General features: G+C 44.5%; 1 protein-coding gene and 1 non-coding gene across 3 annotated transcripts in view; one reads left to right on the plus strand and one right to left on the minus strand.

The window, feature by feature from the left end:
- The window catches only part of MATN2 (matrilin 2), a 163134-nt gene that overhangs the window by 132341 nt on the left and 6706 nt on the right, over nucleotides 1–24087 (minus strand). For both annotated transcript variants that reach the window (XM_043483212.1, XM_043483211.1), the window contains exon 2: nucleotides 14829–14999. In XM_043483212.1, coding sequence (XP_043339147.1) covers nucleotides 14829–14973 — 145 coding nt within the window. In that variant the 5' untranslated portion in view covers nucleotides 14974–14999. The remainder of the gene's footprint in view (nucleotides 1–14828; nucleotides 15000–24087) is intronic.
- On the plus strand, nucleotides 794–900 carry LOC122451584. The gene has a single exon (XR_006272478.1). It is a non-coding gene; the product is annotated as a U6 spliceosomal RNA (small nuclear RNA).

Consider the following 24087-nt stretch of genomic DNA (forward strand, 5'->3'; position numbering starts at 1 on the left):
ACCCTTATTTGTACCCGGGACTTCCATGGCAGCCTAGTGAAGCCCATGATGCTTTCTCAGAACACAGCTGTTAAAAGTCCAAAATGAAATGCAACACTCACTAGGATGGCTATTAGGGAAAAAGAAAAAAAAGGAGAATAACAAGTATTGGTGAGGATGTGAAAATATTTGGAACCTTGGTGCACTGCTGGGAATGCAAAATGGTGCAAAGTGTACCACTGGTACAGTCTGGCATTTCTTCAGAAAAGTTAAACACAGAATGACCATGTTTCCCAGCAAGTCCATCCTTGGTACATATCCCCCCCCACCAAAAGGAAAGCAGAGACTCAAACAGGTACCTGTATGCCAATGTTCATAGCAACATTATTCAAGGAGCCAAAAGGTGGAAACAGCACAAGTGTCCATCAACAGGTGAAAGCATAACCAAAATGCGGTATATACACATACTGGAAGGTTCCTCAGCCATAAAACAATGAAGTTCTGATGCATGCTACAACATGCATGAACCTTAAAAACATTACATTAAGTGAAAAGTCAGACAAAAGAACAAATATGACCACATTCTACTTACACAATATATCTAGAATAGGCAACAAAGAGACAGAAAGTAGAAAAGAAACTCTTGAGGGATGGAGAGGGAGGGATGGGGGTTATTTCTTAATGGACAGAAAATTCCTGTTTGGGAATAATGAAAATGTTCAAAATGTTCTGGAAACAGACAGTGATGATGGTTGCAAAACAATGTAAATGTACTTAATGCCACTGAACTGTACACTTTAAAATGACTCAAATGGCGCTCGCTTCGGCAGCACATATACTAAAATTGGAATGGTACAGAGAAGATTAGCACGGCCCCTGTGCAAGGATGACACGCAAATTCGTGAAGCATTCCTTATTTTTAAAATATTGTTTAAATAAACTTCATTTTACTAAAAAAATAAAATGACTCAAATGGCTAATTTTATGTTATGTGTATATTAGCACAACAAATAAAAATTTTTTAAATGCCAAGGATGAAAAAGGAGGTCAATTATTTGAACTACAGTGACTCAAGATATGAAAAAGAAAAGAAACACCTGGGGATAGAGTAACAGATGGACTTTTAAAAATAACATTAAGTAACAAGGTAGAAAGGTGAGTTCCTAATGAGCTAAGTCTGAAGTAGTGAGGAGTGTAAGCACTACTTTGAATTATCTCTGACGACTGTGACGTGCCGTGAACAGATCCGTGATCTCTGTCGCTGAGACAGCACTGCTGCTGCTCCAGTGGTTTGTGGTTTACAATTATAATAGAAGGAAATGCTACATCGCAGTTAGAGGTCAGTGGAAAAGGATGTTATTTTTTTTCCCATCCAGATTATGGACCCACTGAAGTCTATCCAAGAGATCTTTGGAGACCCATGGAGCCCAGGTTAGAAACTTTTTAACGAGATGATCTCTAAACTATCTTCTGATTAAAATGGTGTGATCTAGGAGTGATTTCTGGCTTTATCTGAATATCACAGATAAATTAACATCTCTGATTGGGTTGCTTTCTTATCTGTAGCTGGGGATTATTACAAAATCTATCTCTCAAGGGCTTTGTGAGGAAAAGGAAGTAAGGAAAGCATTGTGTGTGTGTGTGTGAGTCGCTCATTAGGAGCTCTGTAAAACTGTAAAGCTCTTGTGTAAATGCCACACAGTATCAGGGAAACCTGAGTACATGAAGACACCTTCCCTATCATCTGCACAACTGTCCCCCGGGGCTCAGCGATCCTTCAGAATTTTTGCTCAGAGCTCTGTGGACTATGGGGGAAAAAATGCTGGGCACTCTTTGTTAAAGAATAGCATGTCCTGGAACTTCCCTGGGGTCCATGGTTAAGAATCTGAATGCCCATGCAAGGGACATGGGCTCGATCCCTGGGTGAAGAACTGGGATTCCCATATGCCGCGAGACAGCTAGGCCCATTCAATGCAACTAGAGAAAGCCCCACATGCTGCAATGCAGAGCCCAAGAACCACAACAAAGACCCATCGCAGCCAAAAAAAAAAGAAAATCACAGAATAGAATGCACGCCCTGTGTTAAAATACAGTGTTGTGAACTACTGTATGCCAGCAGATTCAAAAATACAGACAAACCGGACCATTTTTAAGGAAAATACCAATTATCAAATAGACTCAAGAAGAAATAGAAAACCTGAACAGATTAATGACTCTTCAAGAAAATTGAGTGAGTTGTCAAATGCATCCTCTCTACAGAGGGCATCAAGCCCAGATGGTTTTATGATTAAGTTTTACTAGCTCTTGAGGGCATCTTCTCTCACTGATCCTATTTCCCCCAAAAGACCCATGCTGCCTGAAAACTGAGGAAATTGTACCAAACCCTAAAGCATGAGTGAGACAGCTATGACCATGCCTGACCCTGCAGTATCACTGGCATCTAAACAGTGCCTTGCCAGGATACTTGATGTATGTTCCTTGAATGAATGATAAATGATAAAAACAAGGCAAATTATTAAATGAAGATCATGTATTAGAACTAAATTATTGTGGTATAGGAAAAACAGCTGGTAAAATGGATGGTCTGCCTATTCCTCTTCGATTTGGCGACAAAGTCAGGTTTGATTAGAAGAGGGGAGACAAATTCAAGTTGGATTGGAAGAGGGGAGTGAAGGAGCCGGCTACCTTCAGTGGTTGGGACAACCAGCCAGGACGGCCTCAGGACACTGGCGAACGGGACCCCAAGGAGGAGGGGGCACCTCCCTGGCTGTCCCATTAACACGTCCCAAAGATGTAGGAATTCTTCATTTTGCACCAGGCTTAGTGCAGTGCTTGGAAGGTGGGGGCTCTCAGAACATATTTATTCAATGAATGGATGGAGTAGACTGGGAGAAGGCCCGGGGTCAGGGCTGGGGAATGAAGAGCTGGAGATGGAAAGCAGCCTCTCATAGGTTTGGCCAGATCTGAGCCCTTTGGACCGGATTCCTCTGCAGTTTACTTCATGGTCCAGCCTGACTTGAAAGGCCTCTGGAGCTCATCCTCCCAGGGTTTCTCATGGCCAAATGTTGCTCACTGCACATACTGCATCGTGCCTTTCCAAAGGCCCCTCCTGGCTCCCAGCCCAGGTGGTCAGATCCCTCCGGTTTCTCCCCCAGCCCTGCCCCCTGCATCAGCTCTTTGTGTGTCTGGCCGTCCTGCTTCCTCTTTGATGTTCTTACTCATTGGCTGGCTGCGGGCTTACGAAAACGTCTCCCTCCTCCTCCTCTCCCGGCCTCACCATCCTCCGAGGAGCCAAAATACACACACTACCCTCCTTTCATCCTTCCCTATAAATCAGCCTTCTCTGGATATACTGAAAGGAAGCTTTTCTGAGTTAGTGGTTTTAATTCCTGGCTTTTGAAAGATCTCACTTGGACCTGGTTTCACATCCTGGCCAGATGGCACTGGTTTCCCATCTGCAGCCCAAAGATGTTGGCTGCCCAACCCATCGGGCTTGTCCGACCTGCTTTCAAGACTCAGGAACGCACGATGGTAAACTAATAAGTACCACACCGCTGGAGTCTTTGAACATGTCAGGAACAGTTATATCACCCTGAAATGGGAAGGTGAGGCGAATCAGAAAGGGAAGAGAGGCCACTTAGGAACATGTCAGAGAAGACACACTGTCTTCCACAAACTGGGAAATTTGTAAGTCGAAGTCTAGTATCTCTGAATATGACTGTATCTGGAGATGAGGTCTTTCAATAGGTGACAAAGGTTATATGAGACCATTAGGGCCAACTCTAATCCAGTGTGACTAGTGTCCTTATAAGAAGAGGCAATGTGGACACAGACGGGGACAGAGGGAAGCCCACGTGAGTTCACAGGGAGCTGGCAGTCGTCTGCAAACCCAGAGGAGAGGCCTCACTTAACCAAGCAGGACTCCACAGAGACAGACCCTTCCCCCATTTTCCCCAGCTCCTCTCTGAAGTACCCAGAGAATAGGATCTCATGCATATTTCCTGAGTTTTTCAGATGCTAAAAACCACCAAATGGAAGAAACTAACTATCTGATCATCATGAGCAAGCAGCCCCCAGACCTCCTGGCACCTAAGGATTGATACTGTTAACCATGCTGCTACTTTACCATTAACCAATAAAAGAATTACGCATGAGCTGATCACAGACTCTGGGATGCCCTTCCTCACCTGGCCTTTAAAAGCACTTTGCTGAAACCCTTCAGGGAGTTCAAGTGTTTCTTGGGCATAAGCTACCTGGTCTCCTTGTTCGCTCTTGCAATAAATGAATTTGCATTCAGTAACATCACCAAGAATCCAATCCTTGATCTGGGACTTCTGCCTCCGGAGTCATGAGAAAATAAATTTCTGTCGTTCAAGTCTGTGCCACATTGTTATGGCAGCTCTAGAAATTAATATACAACTCAAGTCTCTCTAATATTTCCTCTCAAGAATACATGAAATGTTTATGGGTTGCTTATTCAGGCAATTTTGGAACTAGCTCTCCTTGTATTTTCAGTATCCAAGAGTCATTAAATATTTAGACATCAATTTTTTAAGTAAAGATGATCATTGATAATTCTTTATAATAATTTCAAAAGAATATAAAATATCAATATCTTTTCATATTTTCAGTAGGGACTTGGAAAAAGATACAGAATATATTTCATCAAATTTGGAAATGATTCGAACTTACTAAGGAGGAAAAGCGTATTCATTGAGAATGATGAACCTAAACAAAGAAAGTAAAATTTAATACAAAAAATTGTAAAGTATTCCACTTAAGTTAAAAAAAAAAGTCTGCTATGTGATACTAAGCACCTGTAATAAAGGCTTAGTGATTTTTGTTGACTGCAAGCTCTACACCAAATTAACCAAAAAAGCTAAGGCAATTTACCTGTAATCATTCTTTCATTCATTCACTTAACATTGTCAGAAAAGAAACCCAGGAATTTGACAAATTATACGTTGTCAGTCACTAAAAAAGTCCTAGTTTCTCCCTTGCTTAAAAAACATTATTTCAAAGGTTCCTAAGGCAGATTTTTCTTGGAAAGCAAATAGTTAGCTTTTTTTTTTAATAGAGGAGAAAGTCCTTATCTTTGGGTTCATTTCTTAATTCTGCAGGCACCTCCCTAGAATCCTGGAATGTGGCAGTTTACAGATGAGATGTTTATGTAACCCCCTACACATAAGGCCTTTGATATCCCTGAAGCCTGAGGAGGCAATTCATTCCCTGTGCTAATCTGGTGGTGACAAAGTTTCACATGGAAGAAAAATCTGTTTCCTTAAAAACTCAGGTAATTGGGTCTTCATTTCCTCTTTAAGGTCTTATGATCTTAATAACAAGTCTAAGCTCTGCCACAACACAGCCTTCAGAGCCCTTCATCTTCTTTTTTTTTTTTCAAACTAAACATCCTCAGGTCTTTCAACTTTTTCCCACATGCCTTGGCTTCAGGAACATTCCCCAGTCCAGTGGCTCCTCTCTGGAGACTTCTCCTCTTTGCTCACTGGTTCATTTGCTCCTTCTCTTGGTGTTCACTGAGTGTCTGTTGGGTACCTCACACATTATTAGCATCGCTGATACAATGCAGACAACAATGCTGGCAATCACTGTCCAGGCTGACAAGCTCGGGCAGAGAGCCTGCTGCAGGGGTGTGTTGTTGAGGCAGTATTAACAAACCCCAACTGAGAAATTAGGGCCGCTTCCATGAACACTCGAAAGATGAGTCCAATTCGGTTGGCTGAAACACAGGAGGAGGGTTGCAGAAAAGAATCTGAGCCAAAGGAAATGTTACGTTGGCTTCTCCAACCCCACCTCTGCTGCTCAGTGGTGGCATGACCTAGAGCAAAACATTTAACGTCTCTAAGCCTCAGTTTCTTCATCTGTAAAATGGGGATAATAATATTAACACCACGTAGAGGGAAGGGTGAACTGCCTAGCACATAGTAGATGCTCTCCCAAAAGGGGCAGCCATCATTAATGTTGTTATTATTATCATCTGGTAGGGAAACCTGGGACATGATTGTCTCTGGAAGGGTAAGGCTATATGCCTTGCCCCCAAGAGCAGCAGCCATCAAAGAGGAGAAAAGAAAAAGTGGCTATGTCACCTACTGAAAGGACACCCACACATACACAATGCAGGTGCCAAACACATGGGCAAGCTGAGGATCAAACATCCTGGAACTGAAGAAGGGAATGAGGGAGGGATGGGAATGGAGAAGAAGAGATAAAACAGAGTTACAGAAAAGGAAGGGGACAGAGTTTACTAGAGAAGAGAAGGTGAGAGACTCTGTAGAAGAAAGTCAAGTTATGTATTCGTTGACTAGGAAAGGTTTTAAGTCTGTGGCTTAAGTCAGATACTATTCTTTTTGGAGCTTCTCGGTATTAATCACAAGATAGGAATGAAGAATTCACTTCATATAGTTTATAATGACTGAATGATAAAAGAGATGTTGCTTTATACATAAAACAGGCTGACAGCGAGGAGAGGAGATGTGCTTTCTGCGTCCGGACTGAGCAGCGCCACGACAGTCCCTCCATCACGTCCATAATTGGGCCCTGGCTCTGTCCCAGAGGATGCACAGCGGGAGATTGACAAAGGGTGTGATCTCACTTCAAAGGGGTTATTCTTTTTTTAAGTCTTTGCTATACTTAAAAACAATTTGATCAGCTCTATGCATCAACCTTCATTTTTATAACCAGTTCTGATGATAAAGACACACGCCAGACACTGGCTTCTTTAGATGTGTGCTAATCACTGTGCTGTAAGAGGCTTGAGGCTCCCCACGTTTGCTAACTCCCCCTGGGTAGGAAAATGCGAGCAGCCTATTCAAAGCCGCAGAAAGAGTCGACCCAGCTGACAGTTCGCTTATACGCTGCAGCTGCAATTTTCTCAGCAAATGTTATTCATCCTGCACTGTCTCTCTGGTTCATGCTTAGCATCTCTTACTAAGATCCTTTCCTCCTGCCCATCCCCACCCCAACTCCTAGATTTCTCCTCTGCAAAGATTCTCAAACTGAAGTCTTCAGAAATGGCAACTTCTCAAGCCCCAACCCAGGCCTACTGAATCAAACACTCTGGTCCTGGGAACCAGCCAGCGGTCTGTGTGCAATGAGTCTTTCAGAGCTTCTGAGAGACAATTAGGCATGAGGACCAGTGTTCAGTTTCCCGGATCTTACTGCGCACCCTACCTGCTACCAACCCCCTGCCTGATTCTACTGCCCCATCCCTTCTATCTTAAAACTTCTCCCTCTCATCCGGAGAGAAGGAAAGAAAGCCAAAGATCGCATCGGGGATGGCGGAGAGAGGAGGTTCACTACCGGGAGCCAGAGAAGGGACGAGAAGGCGGGAATAGGTGATGTCACCACGCCCCAGATGAGACATGAAAGATCCCTGACTCCAGTCACCTCCCTTTATAGGTGAATACACTGGAGAGGAAAAAGCAGCTTTCTCGGAGTCACGTGCTAAGAGACTGCAACCATGGACAGGAGGATGAAATCAGCCATCTGTATGCCTCATCCTCTCCGTGGTCCAACAACCGCAGAGCTTCCGCTGTGGGCGGGACCAAAGAGGGGGCTTGAGGTCAGCGACCCCGGTGTGACCTGCAGTAGCAGCAACACCTCCAAAGACTGATGGGCATCTCGTGGTCTGCTCAAAACTCCTGGTCAAGCAAGCTCGAGTATTTCTTTGCTCAAACACACAACTCCTCAGCCACGAGTCCTCTTGCGGAGTAGGGTGGGGCTGGGAAGGACAACTTTTCATTCTGGGTTTTCAGAAGTGTGTAGCTCAGCTGGTAAAGAATCCACCTGCCAATGCAGGAGACCCGGTTCGATTCCTGAGTCAGGAAGATCCGCTGGAGAAGGGAATGGCTACCCACTGTGGTATCTTGGGCTTCCCTGGTGGCTCAGACGGTAAAGAATCTGCCTGCAATGCAGGAGACCTGGGTTCCAGGCCTGGGTTGGGAAGATCCCCTGACGAAGGGAACGGCTACCCACTCCACTTTTCTGGCCTGGAGAAGCCCATGGACAGAGAGCCTGGCGGGCTACAGTCTACGGGGTCACAAGGAGTTGGACACGACTGAGCGACTTTAACTTTCAGAAGCCTTAACAAATTTACCAAATCGCTTTACTTCTCTTCTCCTGGGCTTCCTCATCTGAAAATGAGATAAACCTATCACCACCTTGCAGTGTTTTGTCTTTTTTACATAGATCCAGTGGGCGGGCCTGTCCCTCCTCACAGCAAGGTCTCACTAAGTGATCGTACCTCCAGAGGTGTCATGAGACATAAAAAACGGTGCCTTCCTTCAAGGGTTTACAATCTGATGCTAAAAACAGGGCAAGTACAAAAATAACCAGAATAGGAATCCTTGGTATGTGCCATTATTACCCCTCAGAATATAAAGCAAAGTGAGTTGACACCTTGGCAGAGGATCTGAGTGCTTGTGGCCCATCCCGGGATGGGAGGGTCCTGCCTGGCTGGCAGGGGGAGGAGGTGGCATTTAGTCTGCCCTTGCCTGACAATAGTGAAAGTGAAAGTGAAGTCACTCAGTTGTGTCCTATTCTTTGCGACCCCATGCCCTCTAGCCTACCAGGCTCCTCCATCCACGGGATTTTCCAGGCAAGAGTACTGGAATGGGTTGCCATTTCCTTCTCCAAGGGTGATAATAAGCCTTACCCAAAGAAAAGAGCTGACTCATTAGAAAAGGCACTGATGATGGGAAAGATTGAAGGCAGGAGGAGAAGGGGACGACAGAGGATGAGATGATTGGATGGCATCACCGACTCAACGGACATGAGTTTGAGCAAACTCCAGGAGATAGTGAAGGACAGGGAAGCCTGGTGTGCTGCAGTCCACGGGGTCACAAAGAGTCAGATACAACTGAGTGACTGAACAACAACAACAAAGTAAAAATACTCCACGTAGAAGAGGGTGAACAAAGCCCCAGAAAGTTCAAGGAAGGAGACAAAAGTTGTATCCGTGACAGAGTGGCTTCAGGGCATGTTAAGACTGGTGGCGTCAATGGGTCTTGTCCTTCCAGAAGCCAAAAGTTCAGATAGCTTCTGGCATCTACTTTTCTTCCCTCACTGAGGGTGCCAACAAATGTCAATTAAGGGGATTGTTTCAGGATGTGGAAATTCATTTACTGGCAGCCAATGCTTGAAAATGTTAATAATTATCAGCCCAGGCAAGAACCTCCATTGGCAACACAGGGTAGGGCATTCTTACACTTAATTCCCTAGGCCAGCCAGTTCCTTCGGTCACATTGCTAATTTAGGCTTCAGCTCCTTGTTTGAAACATTTCATTTTTTCTGATGTTCTGAGATCAGGTTTAATCAGAGACGTATGCAAAATTGGAAATAAATGCCTAGTAACGTACTACGCCTTCCCAGGAACAGAATCTGGAGCTGTATACTGTGAGTTCTTCGATTGTCTTCATTAGCTTATTTTTAAGTAGTGAATTAACTGTTTGGAAGAAATGTTATTAAATTTCATGACCTTTACCCCCTGAACACCTCTGGAATTTTTCCTAGCAGAGTTGAGGGGATGGGAAGTCAGCTCCCACCATCCCCGCTCCAACACACTCTGGGGCACCACCTCCCACTTCTTGAATCTACTGTCCTGTTGTCACAACGTGCTCATTTCAATCACAAGCATGAATTCTTTGCGGGCGCCATTGATCCGAAAGGGGAGTCTATTGCAGGGAAAGGAAAAGCTTTCAAGGTTAGATAGTGGAAATAAAATGAGCGAGCTTGGTGAATTTAGAAAAGACAGCACATGTCAACAGGACCTCGTAAAAGACAAACAAAACAGGGGAGCCAGCAGGTGGACGCGCACGGACGGTTTGCATGTACTGTCATTCCAAGAGTGAGGGGCTTCACCAATACAGTGGGACTTGGGCAAGGAGGGCTAAGGTTTCCAAAAAGGCTGATATGCCCCCACTGGTGGCCCTGGTGACAGCTCCATCCCCATATGACTGTGACATAATAAAGAGAAAAGTGTGCAGATGCAGAGCAGGCGGCAATTAGGAGTGGGGAGCAACATGACTTCCAGTTAGCACCACCCTGAAGGGAACTTAGGAAGGAGTCTGGGAGGGGACAGGTGCCACCGAGGCAGGAGAGGTGCAGAGGGAAGAATCTAACAGCTTCCATGAGCTTAGGCTTTGCGTATAGCCCAGGAAACCCTGGGTTTCCCTGGTGGCTCAGACGGTAAAGGGTCTGCCTGCCATGTGGGAGACCCAGATTCGATTCCTGGGTTGGGAAGATCCCCTGGAGAATGGAATGGCAACCCACTCCAGTATTCTTGCCTGGAGAATCCCGTGGACAGAGGCGCCTGGTGGGCCACAGTCCATGGGGTCGCAAAGAGGCGGACACTCACACACACAGCACACCCGGCTTAGGCTGCCCAGGTGGCACAGTGGGTGGAAAGGGAATCAGCAGTGATCACCACTGTTGCCAGTTTCACGTCTTCCAGGGCTCCCACCTCTGCAGCACGAAGCCCAGACTTTTCATTGGAGCCCCCAAGGTCCTAAGTTACCTGGTTCCCACCTCCTCTGGGCTTGTCTCCAGCTCAGACCACGTGCCTTACAGACATGGCAGTCCTGATGGCCTCACCAGCCCCCACCTCCATGCTCCATCCTCACGGCTTTCCTGGCAGCTCATCTCCCAGCTTCACGTGGTCCCAACTTTCCCTGGGAATGCTCCCCTAAACCAGCCATTTTCAAAGTGGGGTTTGGGGACCCCCACCTGAGGGTCCATGAAATCAAAACTATTTTTGTAACAACACTAATGTTTGCCTTTTATACTCTCTCTTACGTGTGTATATAGTTCAAAATGTATCCTGAGGTGGTTTTAGAGTCCACACTACTATTAATCTTGAAGAAACTATTATTTGTCTAGTTCTGGTGTCGTGTCAAAGAATACCCATACTCATATAAATGGCTATTACAATTAAGTTCCTCCTTTGTCTGACTACATATCTGTGTGAGGCCATATTTTCTTCAAGTAACACAACCCAAAAAGTATTTCATAACAGACTGAATGGATGAGAAATGAGAATCCAGGTGTCTTTAATTAAGCTAGACATTAAGCAGAGTTGCAAAAATGTGAAATCCTCCATTCTTCTCATAATATTTTTATTTTGAAAATATTATTATACAAATATTTTAATTTGCATCATGCATCAGGTTTTGTGTTTACTGAAGTGAAGTGAAAGTCACTCAGTCATGTCCGACTCTTTGTGACCCCATGGACTATATATAGTCCATGGAATTCTCCAGGCCAGAATACTGGAATGGGTAGCCTTTCCCTTCTCCAGGGGACCTTCCTAACTCAGGGGTCAAACCCAGGTCTCCCACATTGCAGGTGGATTCTTTACCAGCTGAGCCACGAGGGAAGCCCTGTGTCTTTATTACTGTTATTTTAAAATTAATTAATATTTTTATAGTTTTCCTTTTCAATTTTGCCTTTAAATTTTATTTATTATTTTTGGCTGCACTGGGTCTTCACTGCAGTGTGTGGGCTTCTCACTGTGGTGGCTTCTCTTGTTGCAGAGTGTTGGCCCACTAGTTGTGGTTACCGGGCTCTAGAGTTCAGGCTCAGTAGTTACAGCACCTGTTGCTCCTCGACATGTGGAATCTTCCGAGACCAGGGATTGAACCTCTATCCCCTGCATTGGCAGGTGGATTCTTTTTTGTTGTTGTTGCAAAGAGTTGGACACAACTGAATACTCACCCATGCATCCATGCCAGTCTCTAAGTCATGTCTGATTCTTTTGCAAGACCTCATGGACTGGAGCCCACCAGGCTCCTCTGTCCATGGAATTTTCCAGGCAAGAATACTAGAATGGTTTGCCATTTCCTTCTCCAGGGGATCTTTCTGACCCGGGGACTGAACCCAAGTCTCCTGCCTTGATGCACTGGCAGGCATATTCTTTACTGCTGAGCCGCCAGGGAAGCCCAACAGGTGGATTCTTAACCACTGAACCACCAACGAAGTCCCTCCATTTCAATTTCTGCTCCAGTAAACCTCAGTAGATTTAACCCACAAAAACAAAAGCTCTTTGGGATCCTCAGTAATTTGTGAGTGTACGAAGGTCCTGAGATCCAAAAGTTTGAGAACCACTTTCTTAAACTGAGCCAACAGCAGGCAGAGTAGAGCTATAACTTAGCTACGCCTCTACTTTTGCACACAGATTCCATCAAGTTAATGACCTTTTCACACATGTCTTCCCCACTGCATGTGTACTTCTTGGTTGCACTTTAACCCCCTCATGTCTGGCACAGAGCAGAAATTCCAGATAAATGAATGAAGTAGAAGGCAAGCCCTCCTGGACACACATCACGGACTACCACTTGAGTGACATGCAAACATCTATAGGAAGGCAGAAAAATACCTGCATTATTTTTTTAATAGACTCAAGTTGTTACCCGGCCTCTCACTTGAATTTACACACAAATATAAATTTTTTTTTAATCAGAAAATTCAAATGAAAATTTAGCCTATGAAATAATTCTGCTTCTACTCTGTTAAACATTCAGAGAAAGTCATACAAGCAAGTAATTGGTGGGATACACCATACAGTGGGTATCACCAATCCAGCCATCAAAAAAGCAGTGAGGGCAAGGACTACAAGGAGCACGACTTCTCCATCTTTGTTCGCTGTCAAAGGTAAACCGAAAGCAGGTGGCACTAGAGAATCCAGGCCAGAACGGTGGTGTTTACCTTCAGTTTCATGGTTCACACTCACTCCCCACGTTCCCAAGTCAAGCTGCCCTCCCACACATCAGGGAGTGGACACGCCATTCCTTGGGGGGCAGAGGTGTACCATATCCTACCCCCTCTTTGTCCCTGACACATTCTCCTGCAAAATCAGAAAAGCAGAGGGGGAGGATGATAGACTTGGGGTTGATGCCCTTAGCAAAACAGGATCTCTTACCTGCGAAGACCAGGAGGTTTCTCTTTCAGAGCCAGAGCTCAAGTCAAAGGAGAGAGCAGTGAATGCTGACCACTAGGGGAGGCCCAGTGTCTGTGTGTGGGGGGAAGGTGAGAGTGTGTGAGTGTGTGTGTCTATGTGCATGTGTGTGTATCAGAAAGTATGTGTGGGGGGAAGAGAGAAAGGCAGGGAGTCGGGGCAGAGATAGCTAATACCAAGAGGCACATGTATGCTCTTCTGGCTAAGTATGGGGTGGCTCATTCCAAAAACAGCCCCATTAGAAACCCAACTGTATAATCACTGCTGTTGATCTAGGAATCAGGCATTTTTAGCTCTCTCTCTCTCCCTCTCACACACCCACACACCTCTGCCATCTCTCTTTATAGATAGATAGATGATAGACAGATATGTTTATCTTATGATGACATATGTTTATCATCTTGAAACATTTTTAAAAAGTCCATTAATCAGTATACTAAACATCGCCAAGTCCTTTCCACATATGCAGAAATCATATGTTCATGTCACTATGGAAACAGATTCTCAGGAGACTAAAGACATGAAGGGCCCAGCATCCTTGGGGTCATCACTTAAAGCACCGTAAAGATTCTGATCTCTCAGAACAGAGCTTCTGGTTCCTCTGGTCTCTTGTCATTTCAGATGCTGAGGCAACCAGACACGTGATAGTTCTCTCAGTCTCCTTCAGAGGGGGTCAGATTTTAGGGGCTGGCCAACAAGATACAAATATGAAACACAGTTCTGGAGGGACTTCTCTGGAGGTCCAGTGGTTAAGACTCCTTATTTCACTACATGGGCACGAATTAGATCTCTGGTTGGGGAACTAAGATCCTGCATCAGTTCAGTTCAGTCACTCAGTCATGTCCAACTCTTTGCCACCCCATGAGCTGCAGCACGCCAGGCCTCCCTGTCCATCACCAACTCCCGGAGCCTACCCAAACTCATGTCCATTGAGTCGGTGATGCCATCCAACCATCTCATCCTCTGTCCATGTAGCAAAAAAAAACAAAAAAACCCACAGTTTTGGAGAACAACTTCATGGAATGATGGTTGTGGGAAAGCTTTCATTCACTGTGTACCTATAATTCACATATATTCATTACCATGCCTTCTTCTCACAAAGATCAGCGTTAGAATTCCCATTTTATGGATGAGGAGACTGAACCTCAGAGAGGTTACGTGGCCTAAGTGTACCCACTTGGTCAGCATCAGGGCCAGGTCTATGAAGCCAGGTCTATGCCTAAAACACCGTCTTGCCACTGACCAGCCTTCCTGTGACCCCTGCATCCTCGGCCTTCCAGAGCCCATGTTCAGAACCAGGCCCATTCCTCTATATCCTACGTGTTTTCAGGATCTTTCCTTTCTCTTGGAGAAAGAAAAAGCTTCACCTGAAGGAAACACGTTCACTGGAAGAGAAACACAGACCTCTGACATCTTATATTTCTAATCTCCTGATTCCATCTCTCTTTCGTGCCAGCTTCCACCTTCCACAAACCTGCTCTTCTTCCCAAGGTGCCAGGTAGGGAAGCATCATCAACACAGATCCGCAGACAGACCCAAGAAAACATTCTCACAACACCCTTGTCCGGGTAAGTCCAACCAGGACCTTTTCAGATGAAAACCCACGCCCTTGCTTACTGGAAAAAAGTCAGGAGCTTCAGATTAAATGGAAAGTTTTGCAATAGAAGAGGTTTTCATTTCACTTGAAAACCAACGTACAACCACATCCTCAACTCAGGACGACTCCCCGCCAATGAGATGCCCTCTCCCCGCCAATGAGATGCCCTCTCCCCCAGCACACCCAAAGCGGGCACCCAGGCCAGGCCCCGCCTCCATTGGAGGCCCGCCCTGGACCACCTCGGCCTGTTTCTGGGGCGGAGCCCCCCACCCACCCGTCACTCACCCAGGAGGGCCGTCTGAGGGTGGGTCCGAGCGTGTCTCCCTCTGGAGATGGACCTGGGAGGAGGCCGCCGCTCCCTGGCCTCAGCAGGGAGGAGGAGGGTCGGTCCGAAGAGCAGCAGAAAGCAGCCCACCAGCATCTTTTCCATCTTCAAGAAGAGGAAGAGGGGCTAGGCTGTGACAAACAACAGGAGAAGAGGGCTGGGTGAGGTTTCCGGGTCTCCCTGAGCCCGAGGAGCAGTAGACCCACACACCCTCCCGCCCCCTGCCTTTCCCCAGTCAGACGTGCCGCTGGTACTTAAAATGCCATTTGTGTGTGTGACCCTCAGACCCCACTGGTAGGCTCTTGAATGGCCTGAGCAGGGCGTGCATAGTTGGAATTTTTCGCCACTTTGGTCACGATAAGACTGAACAGAAAACTTGGGGGAAAAAAAAAATCTACCCTGAAGTTTCTTTTCAATCAAGTTTATTTTCAATTATTCGTAGTCACATTCTATATCCTGGATTTGAAAAAGGGAAAACGCCACCCGAGGAGTCCAAGTAACGATATTTTCTTAGTCTAATAACGGCGGATGGCAGGAATTAATCTGTATGTTTCCCAAGGAATTCACATACAGCTGCATAAGTTAACATGACTTAGCCTCCCAGCCTCCCTGCCTCCCACATGCGTCTATTAAGAGGGAGCGTGGTTCAGTGGTTAAAGGCTTGAACTCTGGCACCAGACTGCCGGGCTCTGGATTCTGGCTCTGACACTTGCTGTGTGTGACCTTGGGCAAGCTACTTAACCTCCCCATGCCATGTGGGAATATGGGATAATATTAGCTAATTGAGTGACTTCACCCATGTAACTGATGCATTCAGGGTAGTGTCTGGCTCACGTGGGGAGGTGGGGACAGCAAGCAAGCAAGCAAAAGTGTTAGGAGAGCAGAGAAGAACAGGATCCAGAGCAATGTTGAGCAAGAAGCTCTCAGATGCAGAAAGAATTTTAGCCCTGAGTTGAGTTTCAGATATCCACTGAGGCAAGACAGTTTCAATCGGAGTAGCACACTCTTGACCAGACTTGAACCGTTTTCTGTGCTGGTCCTGCAGAGTAACTGCTGTTAAAGGCTCTGGAGGAAAGATTCTGAGCAGGGAAGTGACGTGATCAGATCCAGGCTTTCCCAGGCTGGCCAGTCTCAATGCCTCACGTGGGATGGGAAAGGCACTTGCCATGTGGTGAATGATATGGACTCTTCTGCCTGGCAAACCCTCACAATGTCCTGGGACTAGGTTTAAATTGTTTTTCTTCCAGTTTCAGTCGTCACGATGAATGTCATAAGCAATTTATTAATTTACACAAATTAGTGGGGAGGAGGGAATATTTAAGGAAGAACAACATTTAAGGAAGATCATCTGCCTGTAAAGTTTCTTTACTAAGATCTCATCTTGTGCTTGGCCTTTTCACCCAGTTGATTTCATCTAATCCTCATACCTATCTTGCAGCAATCAGAATTACTGTTTCTGCTTTTTAGAGATGAGGAAACTGAGGCTCAGAGAACTTTAGTAACTTGACCAAGGCCACCGAGCCTCATAGCAAAGAAGGGATTCAAACCCAGGGTAAGCGGCTAATTTACCAATTCACCAATTAACAGAAAACTTGGCTAGCTGCAAGCCAAGTCCCCAGAAGCCAATTCATGAAAGGCCATAGCTGTTTCACCGTCAGAGGTGGGACCAGGACAGGACAAGGGCAGGGATCACTTCCCAAAACGTGGGAAAAAAAAAAACAAACAACTTTAATAATTCAATGAACTGTTTGTTCAGCAAACTGCTTTTGGGAATTGACCTGGAGATGAACCTGGGCCTGTCGACCTTCAAAGACCACAGTTTTTCACACTTGCTGTGTTGCACTAGCTCACTTTTCACTCTGCCTTAAGACTCCATTAAAAATAGCAGATGTTTATTCAGTGCTTACTATGTGCCAGGCATTGAGCCAAGTGCTTTAAATGTATTAAGCCATTTAATTCTTAAAGTAAGTAAAGAAGTTAAATAATTTACCTAAGGTAGTACTCTTGCCTGGAAAATCCCATGGATGGAGGAGCGTGGTAGGCTACAGTCCATGGGGTCGCAAAGAGTCGGACACGACTGAGCGACTTCACTTTTAGTTACTTTCACATGCAGGTAATAAAGGGGTGAAGCTCCAGAATATTGCTAGTTCATTATGGATAACTACTGCCCACCCCTTCTAAACAAAATAAAGCTCTTTACTAACTGGTCCCTTTTCATAGCCTAACCTGTGAGATTCCTTTTTAGAAAAGGAAGAAAACTTAAAAGATTTTCCCTCTTTCTCTGATCCTAAACCTACTGTTTATTTCAAGTTTCCTTGGTTTTATCAGTTCTAAGTGTATTACATCATTTATATGTAATTTATTATTTTAGTGATGATCTCCTCTTCCCATATGTGCAAAGTCCACGTTTGTTTCTTTCAAAATATATACAACATGCTCTCAAGGGTCCATGTCCATCCCGACACATCTGCAATTAAATCCAAACATTTAGAACATGTTGTGGTGATAATTATCATTTTCAAAGAACAAACACCATTTCCTGTGGCTTGGGTTTACTGTGGATTTCAAGAGGTGTTTGCATTTTCGAGTCACCACTGCTTACCAAAAGGCCCTGGAGATACTGAGGGATAGGGAGTTGAGAATAAACAGGACTGGACTTCCCTGGTGGTCCAGTGGTTAAGAATCTGCCTGCCAATTCAGGAGACACAGGTTCGATCCCTGACGTGGGAAGATTCCACTTACCGAGGGACAACTAAGCCTGAAAGTTGAGCAACTACTGAAGCCCAAGCACCCTAGAGCCTGCGCTCTGCAACAAAAGAAGCCACCACCCAGGGCAATGAGAAGCCCGTGTGCCAGAAACAAAGGGTGCAACTGGAGAAAGCGCGCCACAACTAGAGAAAGCCCGCGAGCAGCAACTAAGACCCAGTGCAGCCATAAATAAATAAATTTTTTTAAAAAAAGAATAAACACAACTAAACATTTCTAGTTGTCTAACCCCGAGCAAGTTACTTTACCTCTCTCTGCCACAGTTTCCTCATCTTTAAATTGGGGATAATAAGGAGACCTGGTTGTTGTATGAATTAAATAAGCTCAAATATATAAAGCACATAGAATGAGGTGGCAGGTGGGAGCGAGGTTCAAGAGGAAGGGGACATATGTATACCTATGGCAGACTCGTGTTGATACGTGGCAGAAACCAACACAATATTGCAAGGCAATTATCTTCCAATTAAAACTAAATAAGTTAAAAAAATCCAGCACATAGAATACTGCCTGGTATATAGGAAGTGTCCAAAAAATGACAGCTATTGTTATTATCTTTATGCAATCAAACCAATTAATATGAAGTACACATTGTTAATTGTGTCATATTGAGCCATTTAAAGTACCTTCTATTAACTTTGATGCTGACTTATGACTACTGTAATAAAACAATGACACACAAATCCCTAATTTAAAAATACAAGTTAGGATCTTAAAGTATTTAAAACTTTCTTTCTATAGAATGAAATAATGCCACTTACAGCAACACAGATGGACCTAGAAATTATCATACTAAGGTGAAGTCAGAAAGAGAAAGACAGATATCATATGATACCACTTATATGTGGAATTTAAGGTATGACATAGGGAACGTATCGACGAAACAAACAGACCCACAGAAGAGAGAACACACTTGTGGTTGCCAGTGGGGAGAGGAGTGGAGGAGTTTAGGATTAGCAGATGCGAACTACTGTATATAGACTGGGTAAACAACAAGGTCCTACTGTATAGCACAGGGAACTATAGTCAATATCCTGTGATAAACTATAATGGAAAAAATATAAAAAAGAACGTTTGTATAACTGAGTCACTTTGTGTAGAGCAGAAATTACCACAATGTTGTAAATCAACTATGCTTCAATAAAATAAATTTTTAAAATTCCTTTTTCAAAATGCAAGTCACAGTCTGGTAGAAAAGATTTCCAAGACATATATCCTTATATGTCTATATATCTATATATCATTTATATTCCAGACATAAATCCCTATAACAACACAAACAACCCACTTGAAAATGTGCAAAATATTTGAACACTCACATCACCAAAGAAGACATTCAGGAAATAAATAAATATATGAGAAAATGTTCAACATTCTCAGTCATTAGAAAAATGCAAATTAATAATCACAATGACAGGGACTTCCTCAGTGGTCCAGTGGCTAAGACTCTGCACTCTCAATGCAGGGGGCCTGGGTTCGATCTCTGCTCAGGAAACTAGATCTCAAATTCCACAACTAAAGATCCTGAGTGCCACAATGAAGACCAAAGATCCCTCAAGCTAAAACTAACATTCCACACAGCCAAAATAAATAAATAAACATTAAAAAAAAAAATCATAATGACATTCCATGACAAATTCACCAGAATATCTAAAATTAAAAAGACTGATATAACCAAGCATTGACACAAATGTAAAAAACTGGAATTCTAATATGTTGCTGGTAAGAATGCAAAATGACACAGTCCTTTAGGGAAACAATACAGCAGTTGCTCATACAGTTCAACATACATTTCCCAAATGAGACAAGACAAGGTGACCAACTGGCCTGGTTTGCCTAGAATTGCCTGTGTTTTAGCACTGAAAGCCTTTCATCCCAGAAAACTCAGCCCTGGGCAAACCGGGCCATCCAGAAACCTACATATTTACCCAAAAGATATAAAAACACATCTACACAAAGACATACTCAGATGCTCATAGAAGCTTTCTTTGTGAAAGCTAAAAACTGGGAACACAAATGTCCATATACTAATGAACAGATAAATAAATTGTGGTACATCCATAAAATGGACTAATAGTTAGCAATTAATGGATGAATCTCAAACTAATTAGGCTAAGTGAAAGTAGCCAGACACAAAAAGAATACACACAGAACAATTCCATTTATGTGACATCCAATAAAGGGCAACACTCCATGACAGAAAGAAGATCAATGGTTCTGATTTGATCTCAGGGGATTGGATGGAAAAGGAAGGTCAGCTACATCTACTTCTGCTTCATTGACTACGCTAAAGGCTTTGACTGTGTGGATCACAACAAACTGTTGGAAATTCTTAAAGAGATGGGAATACCAGAACACCTTACCTGCCTCCTGAGAAATTTTGCAGGTCAAGAAGCAACAGTTAGAACCAGACATGGAAAAATGGACTGGTTCAAAATTGGGAAAGGAGCACATCAAGGCTGTATATTGTCACCCTGCTTATTTAACTTACACGCAGAGGACATACGAAGTGCAGGACTGGATGAAACACGAGCTGGAATCAAGAATGCCAGGAGAAAGATCAATAACCTCAGATATGCAGATGACACCACCGTTATGACGAAAGAGAAGAGGAACTTAATAGCTTCTTGATGAAGATGAAAGAGGAGAATGAAAAAGCTGGCTTAAAACAACATTCAAAAATGAAGATCATAGCATCTGGTCCCATCACTTCATGGCAAATAGATGGGGAAACAATGGAAACAGTGAGAGACTATTTTCTTGGGCTCCAAAATCACTGCAGATGGTGACTGAATCCATGAAATTAAAAGATGCTTGCTCCTTGGAAGAAAAGCTATGACAAACCTAGACAGCATATTAAAAAGCAGAGGCATTACTTTGCCAACAAGGTCCGTCTAGTCAAAGGTATGATTCTTCCAGTAGTCATGTATGAATGTGAGAGTTGGACCTTAAAGAAGGCTGGGTGCTGAAGAATTGATGCTTTTGAGCTGTGGTGTTGGAGAAGAGTCTTGAGAGTCCTTTGGACTGCAAGGAGATCCAACCAGTCCATCCTAAAGGAAATCAATCCTGAATATTCATTAGAACAACTGATGCTGAAGCTGAAGCTCCAATACTTTGGCCACTTGACGTGAAAAGCTGACTCGTTGGAAAAGACCCTGATTCTGGGAAAGACTGAAGGCAGGAGGAGAAGGGGACAACAGAAGATGAGATGGTTGGATGGCATCACTGATTCAATGGACATGAGTTTGAGCAAACTCCAGGAGTTGGTGATGGACAGGGAAGCCTGGCATGCTGCAATCCATGGGATCACAAAGAGTCGGACACAATTGAGCGACTGAACAACACAGAGGCAGGAGGGAAATTTGGGGGGTGACATAAGTATTCACCATGATTGTGATAGAGGTTACATGGCTCTATACATTTGTCAGAGTCCATCAAATTATACACTTAAAACTGAAGATTTTTTTTTTAAATATTTATTTTTGGCTTCATCAGGTGTTTGTTGCCCCATGGCATGTGGGGTCTTAGTTCCCTGACCAGGGATCGCACCTGTGTCCCCTGCATTGCAAGGCAGATTCTTAACCACTGGATCACCAGGGAAGATCCCAAAGGGGAGAATTTTATTGTTTAAGTTCAACTTCAAAAAAGCTGTTAAAAAAAAATCTAAAGAAATAGGGGAAAGGATACTGTATACAAGTCAACATAAAACCAGTATGGCAGTATTAATATCTGACAAGATAGACCTTTTTAAACAATTCAATGGCAGTGAAACAAGAAAAAATAAGTCAGTACATGTAGCCCACATTAATCATTGTTTCTCAGTGTGGCATTTATAACTGCTAGCATTTGAAGAACAGAAGCCAGAGCCAGTTCTCACCAGAAAATGGAATGACGTTTGAGAAACAGTTCCTTTCATAGATGGGCATATGAGAAGAATTGTTGTACTGAGAAATAGAGGTTAATTCAATCAAAACAGATTCCATGAAGCATTTGGGGGCATGGAAAGAATATTAAAAAAAAAAAAAAAAACAACAGTTTTGACTTTTGTTCTAGCAATTTTTCTCCTCTCCAGGAGACAATGAGTCTTTTCATTTAGCTTTACCAAGAGGGTGGAGGAGAGAGAGAGAGGAGATTGTTCTGACCGTCTTAGCTATAACTTCTAAGCATCACTGTTCCAAGTCAATTGACAGGCGCCTAGAATCTCACGGGAGCCAACACTGCATGCCAGGGGCCTTGAGAGGAGAGGCCTGGCTCTGTCTCAACACGCCTTGTGACCTCAGTTAGGTGATTTAACGTTCTGGGCTTTAACAAGTCAGCTATAAAATGAGAGGCGTGACCTGGAAGCCATGTTCCCCAGCCTAAACCAGATCACAGGCCAGGACAACGCTGCTCTCCCGAGGAAGGCTGGACCTGACACCCTCCCAGGCCGTAAACCCTGCCCCTGGATGAGAAAGGGGCTGAGGCTCTAGCATTTTCCAAGTGCCTACTACGGGCTCAGAAATGAGCAGAGCACTTTGTGTATTATTATCTCATATGGTCCCACAACCATTCTAGTTCCCAATTCTTTGGGTAGGACACCAAGAGCCACAGAGGGAAAGATGCTCCCCCAAGGGCCTCAGAGCTAGTTAAGTGACAAAGCCCAGATTCTACCCCGCCATCTCTCAGGCAGCCAGCCTACTTGCTAAAAAAAAAAGAGATTTTGAGTCCCCTCCTCTGTGCAGAAAGTCCTTAGACATCAGATACAGTAGTTTTGTCTCTCACAGGCGGCTGCTCCGTTGACATACCTCGGGTCCACGCCAACCGCTACTGTGTCCACCGGGACTCTCTCACACCGGACGGCCCCTGCAGCCTTCCTGCCGGTCCCCCGCCTCAGACCGGAATCCCCAGCTCCCGCAGGGCCGGTGAGTGGAGCCCAGCTTCTGCTGGGACGGACTCAAGGTCGTGATGCTCAGGACGCACTCAGTATTAGATGCTGAGATGTTGACCTGATGTGGACTGTGATTTTCGCCCCGTGGTCTAAGCCTGCTTGCCAGTCAGGCCTTTCCAGGCCCAGACTCGAGTCCTTTCATGGAAGGGTAACTCCACGGTCAAGGGTAACAGGAGACTTGGCCTCAGCTCCCATGTCTTCCTCGAGTCACCATCACATCCACGGGTGGACGCTTTCTCGCGTCTGCCGGCTCCCCGCTCCAGACCTCCCAGCAGGTCCTGCCACTGCAGCAATACTCGAGGTTCTCGATTTCTCACCCAGACTCCTCCAGAAGCTTTGGAACTGCTCTTACCGCCTGGGGTCCTGCCCGTAGCCTGCTGGGCTTCCAGCTGCAGCCTCACAGCTTACCATCCACGCTCAAGGCCCACCGGCTGTCCTCCAACCACGGCAGCCCACACGCACCCCAGCCCTTTGACCGCTGCCAGAAGAACTCAGATTCCTGTCCTAGCTGGGTACCTTCATTCACGCTGGTCCCTCGGTCCGGTCTACCTCTACACAGTCATCAAAACTGCCTGGGAGGACCAGTGTTTAAGGCTCCATGCTTTCCCCTGCCAGGGCCCTTGGTTCGGTCCCTGGTAGGGGAACTAAGATCCCGCATGCTATGCGGCACAGCTTAAAAAAAAAAAACGAAACAAAACCACATTCATTCCTCAAGTTTCAACTCAGACATTCAGCCACTCTCTGGAATGTTCTCTGATTTTTCCAGGAAGGATTGACATTCCTACACCCTCCTAGCAATGGGTTGGCTGTCCGCTCTGGCCCTGGATTTCTTTTTCTTGCTTCCAAATCTGCCTCCCTGGCTAGGCTCTGAGCGGTTCCATGAAACCACAGCTTGTCATCTCTGTATCCCAGGTGCTGAATTTTGTAAATGAACTTTTAGAAAATAGGTAAATGCTGAATAAACACATTTATTGATCAGCGAAAGATCAATAAATGTTGAATCAAATTGGCCCTAGTTCTGCACCCAGCATCTTGACAAGCCAAGCAAGTCTTCATCAATGTACGCTGTTTGCCAGGATGGGGACGACCCCAAGGGCTCTGCCCTGTGATGGGAAGAGCCTCTCCCCCAGACTTCTTGGCCATGTTGAACACATAATTTTTAAACAGTATTGATGAAATATCAAATATCTAGTTATAATAATTGAAGTATCCATTTCATCATACATGCATATTCAAAACATTTTAAATTGCAAAATATGGATTAGTTTAGCAATAATGCTTTATTCATTAAAAATATTTCATAAAAAAAGTGTTTTTCATGAAACAGTGTTTTTTCTCACTTCATAAAACAGTTTTCAAATGCTTGCCTTTCCAACATCAATATTTCATCAACACTAAAGATGTTTTTTGAGTCTTCTGCCACGTTCGCTTCTGTTTAAGTTGTGTGAGATACAGTACTTTCTGAATCTATATATGATGCTGTCACTGGAAATTTTATCTCAGGCCACCAGTCCCCACTTATGTAACAT

The sequence above is a fragment of the Cervus canadensis genome, chromosome 12, assembly GCF_019320065.1.
Source record: "Cervus canadensis isolate Bull #8, Minnesota chromosome 12, ASM1932006v1, whole genome shotgun sequence".
In the NCBI taxonomy this organism is placed as follows: Eukaryota; Metazoa; Chordata; class Mammalia; order Artiodactyla; family Cervidae; genus Cervus; species Cervus canadensis.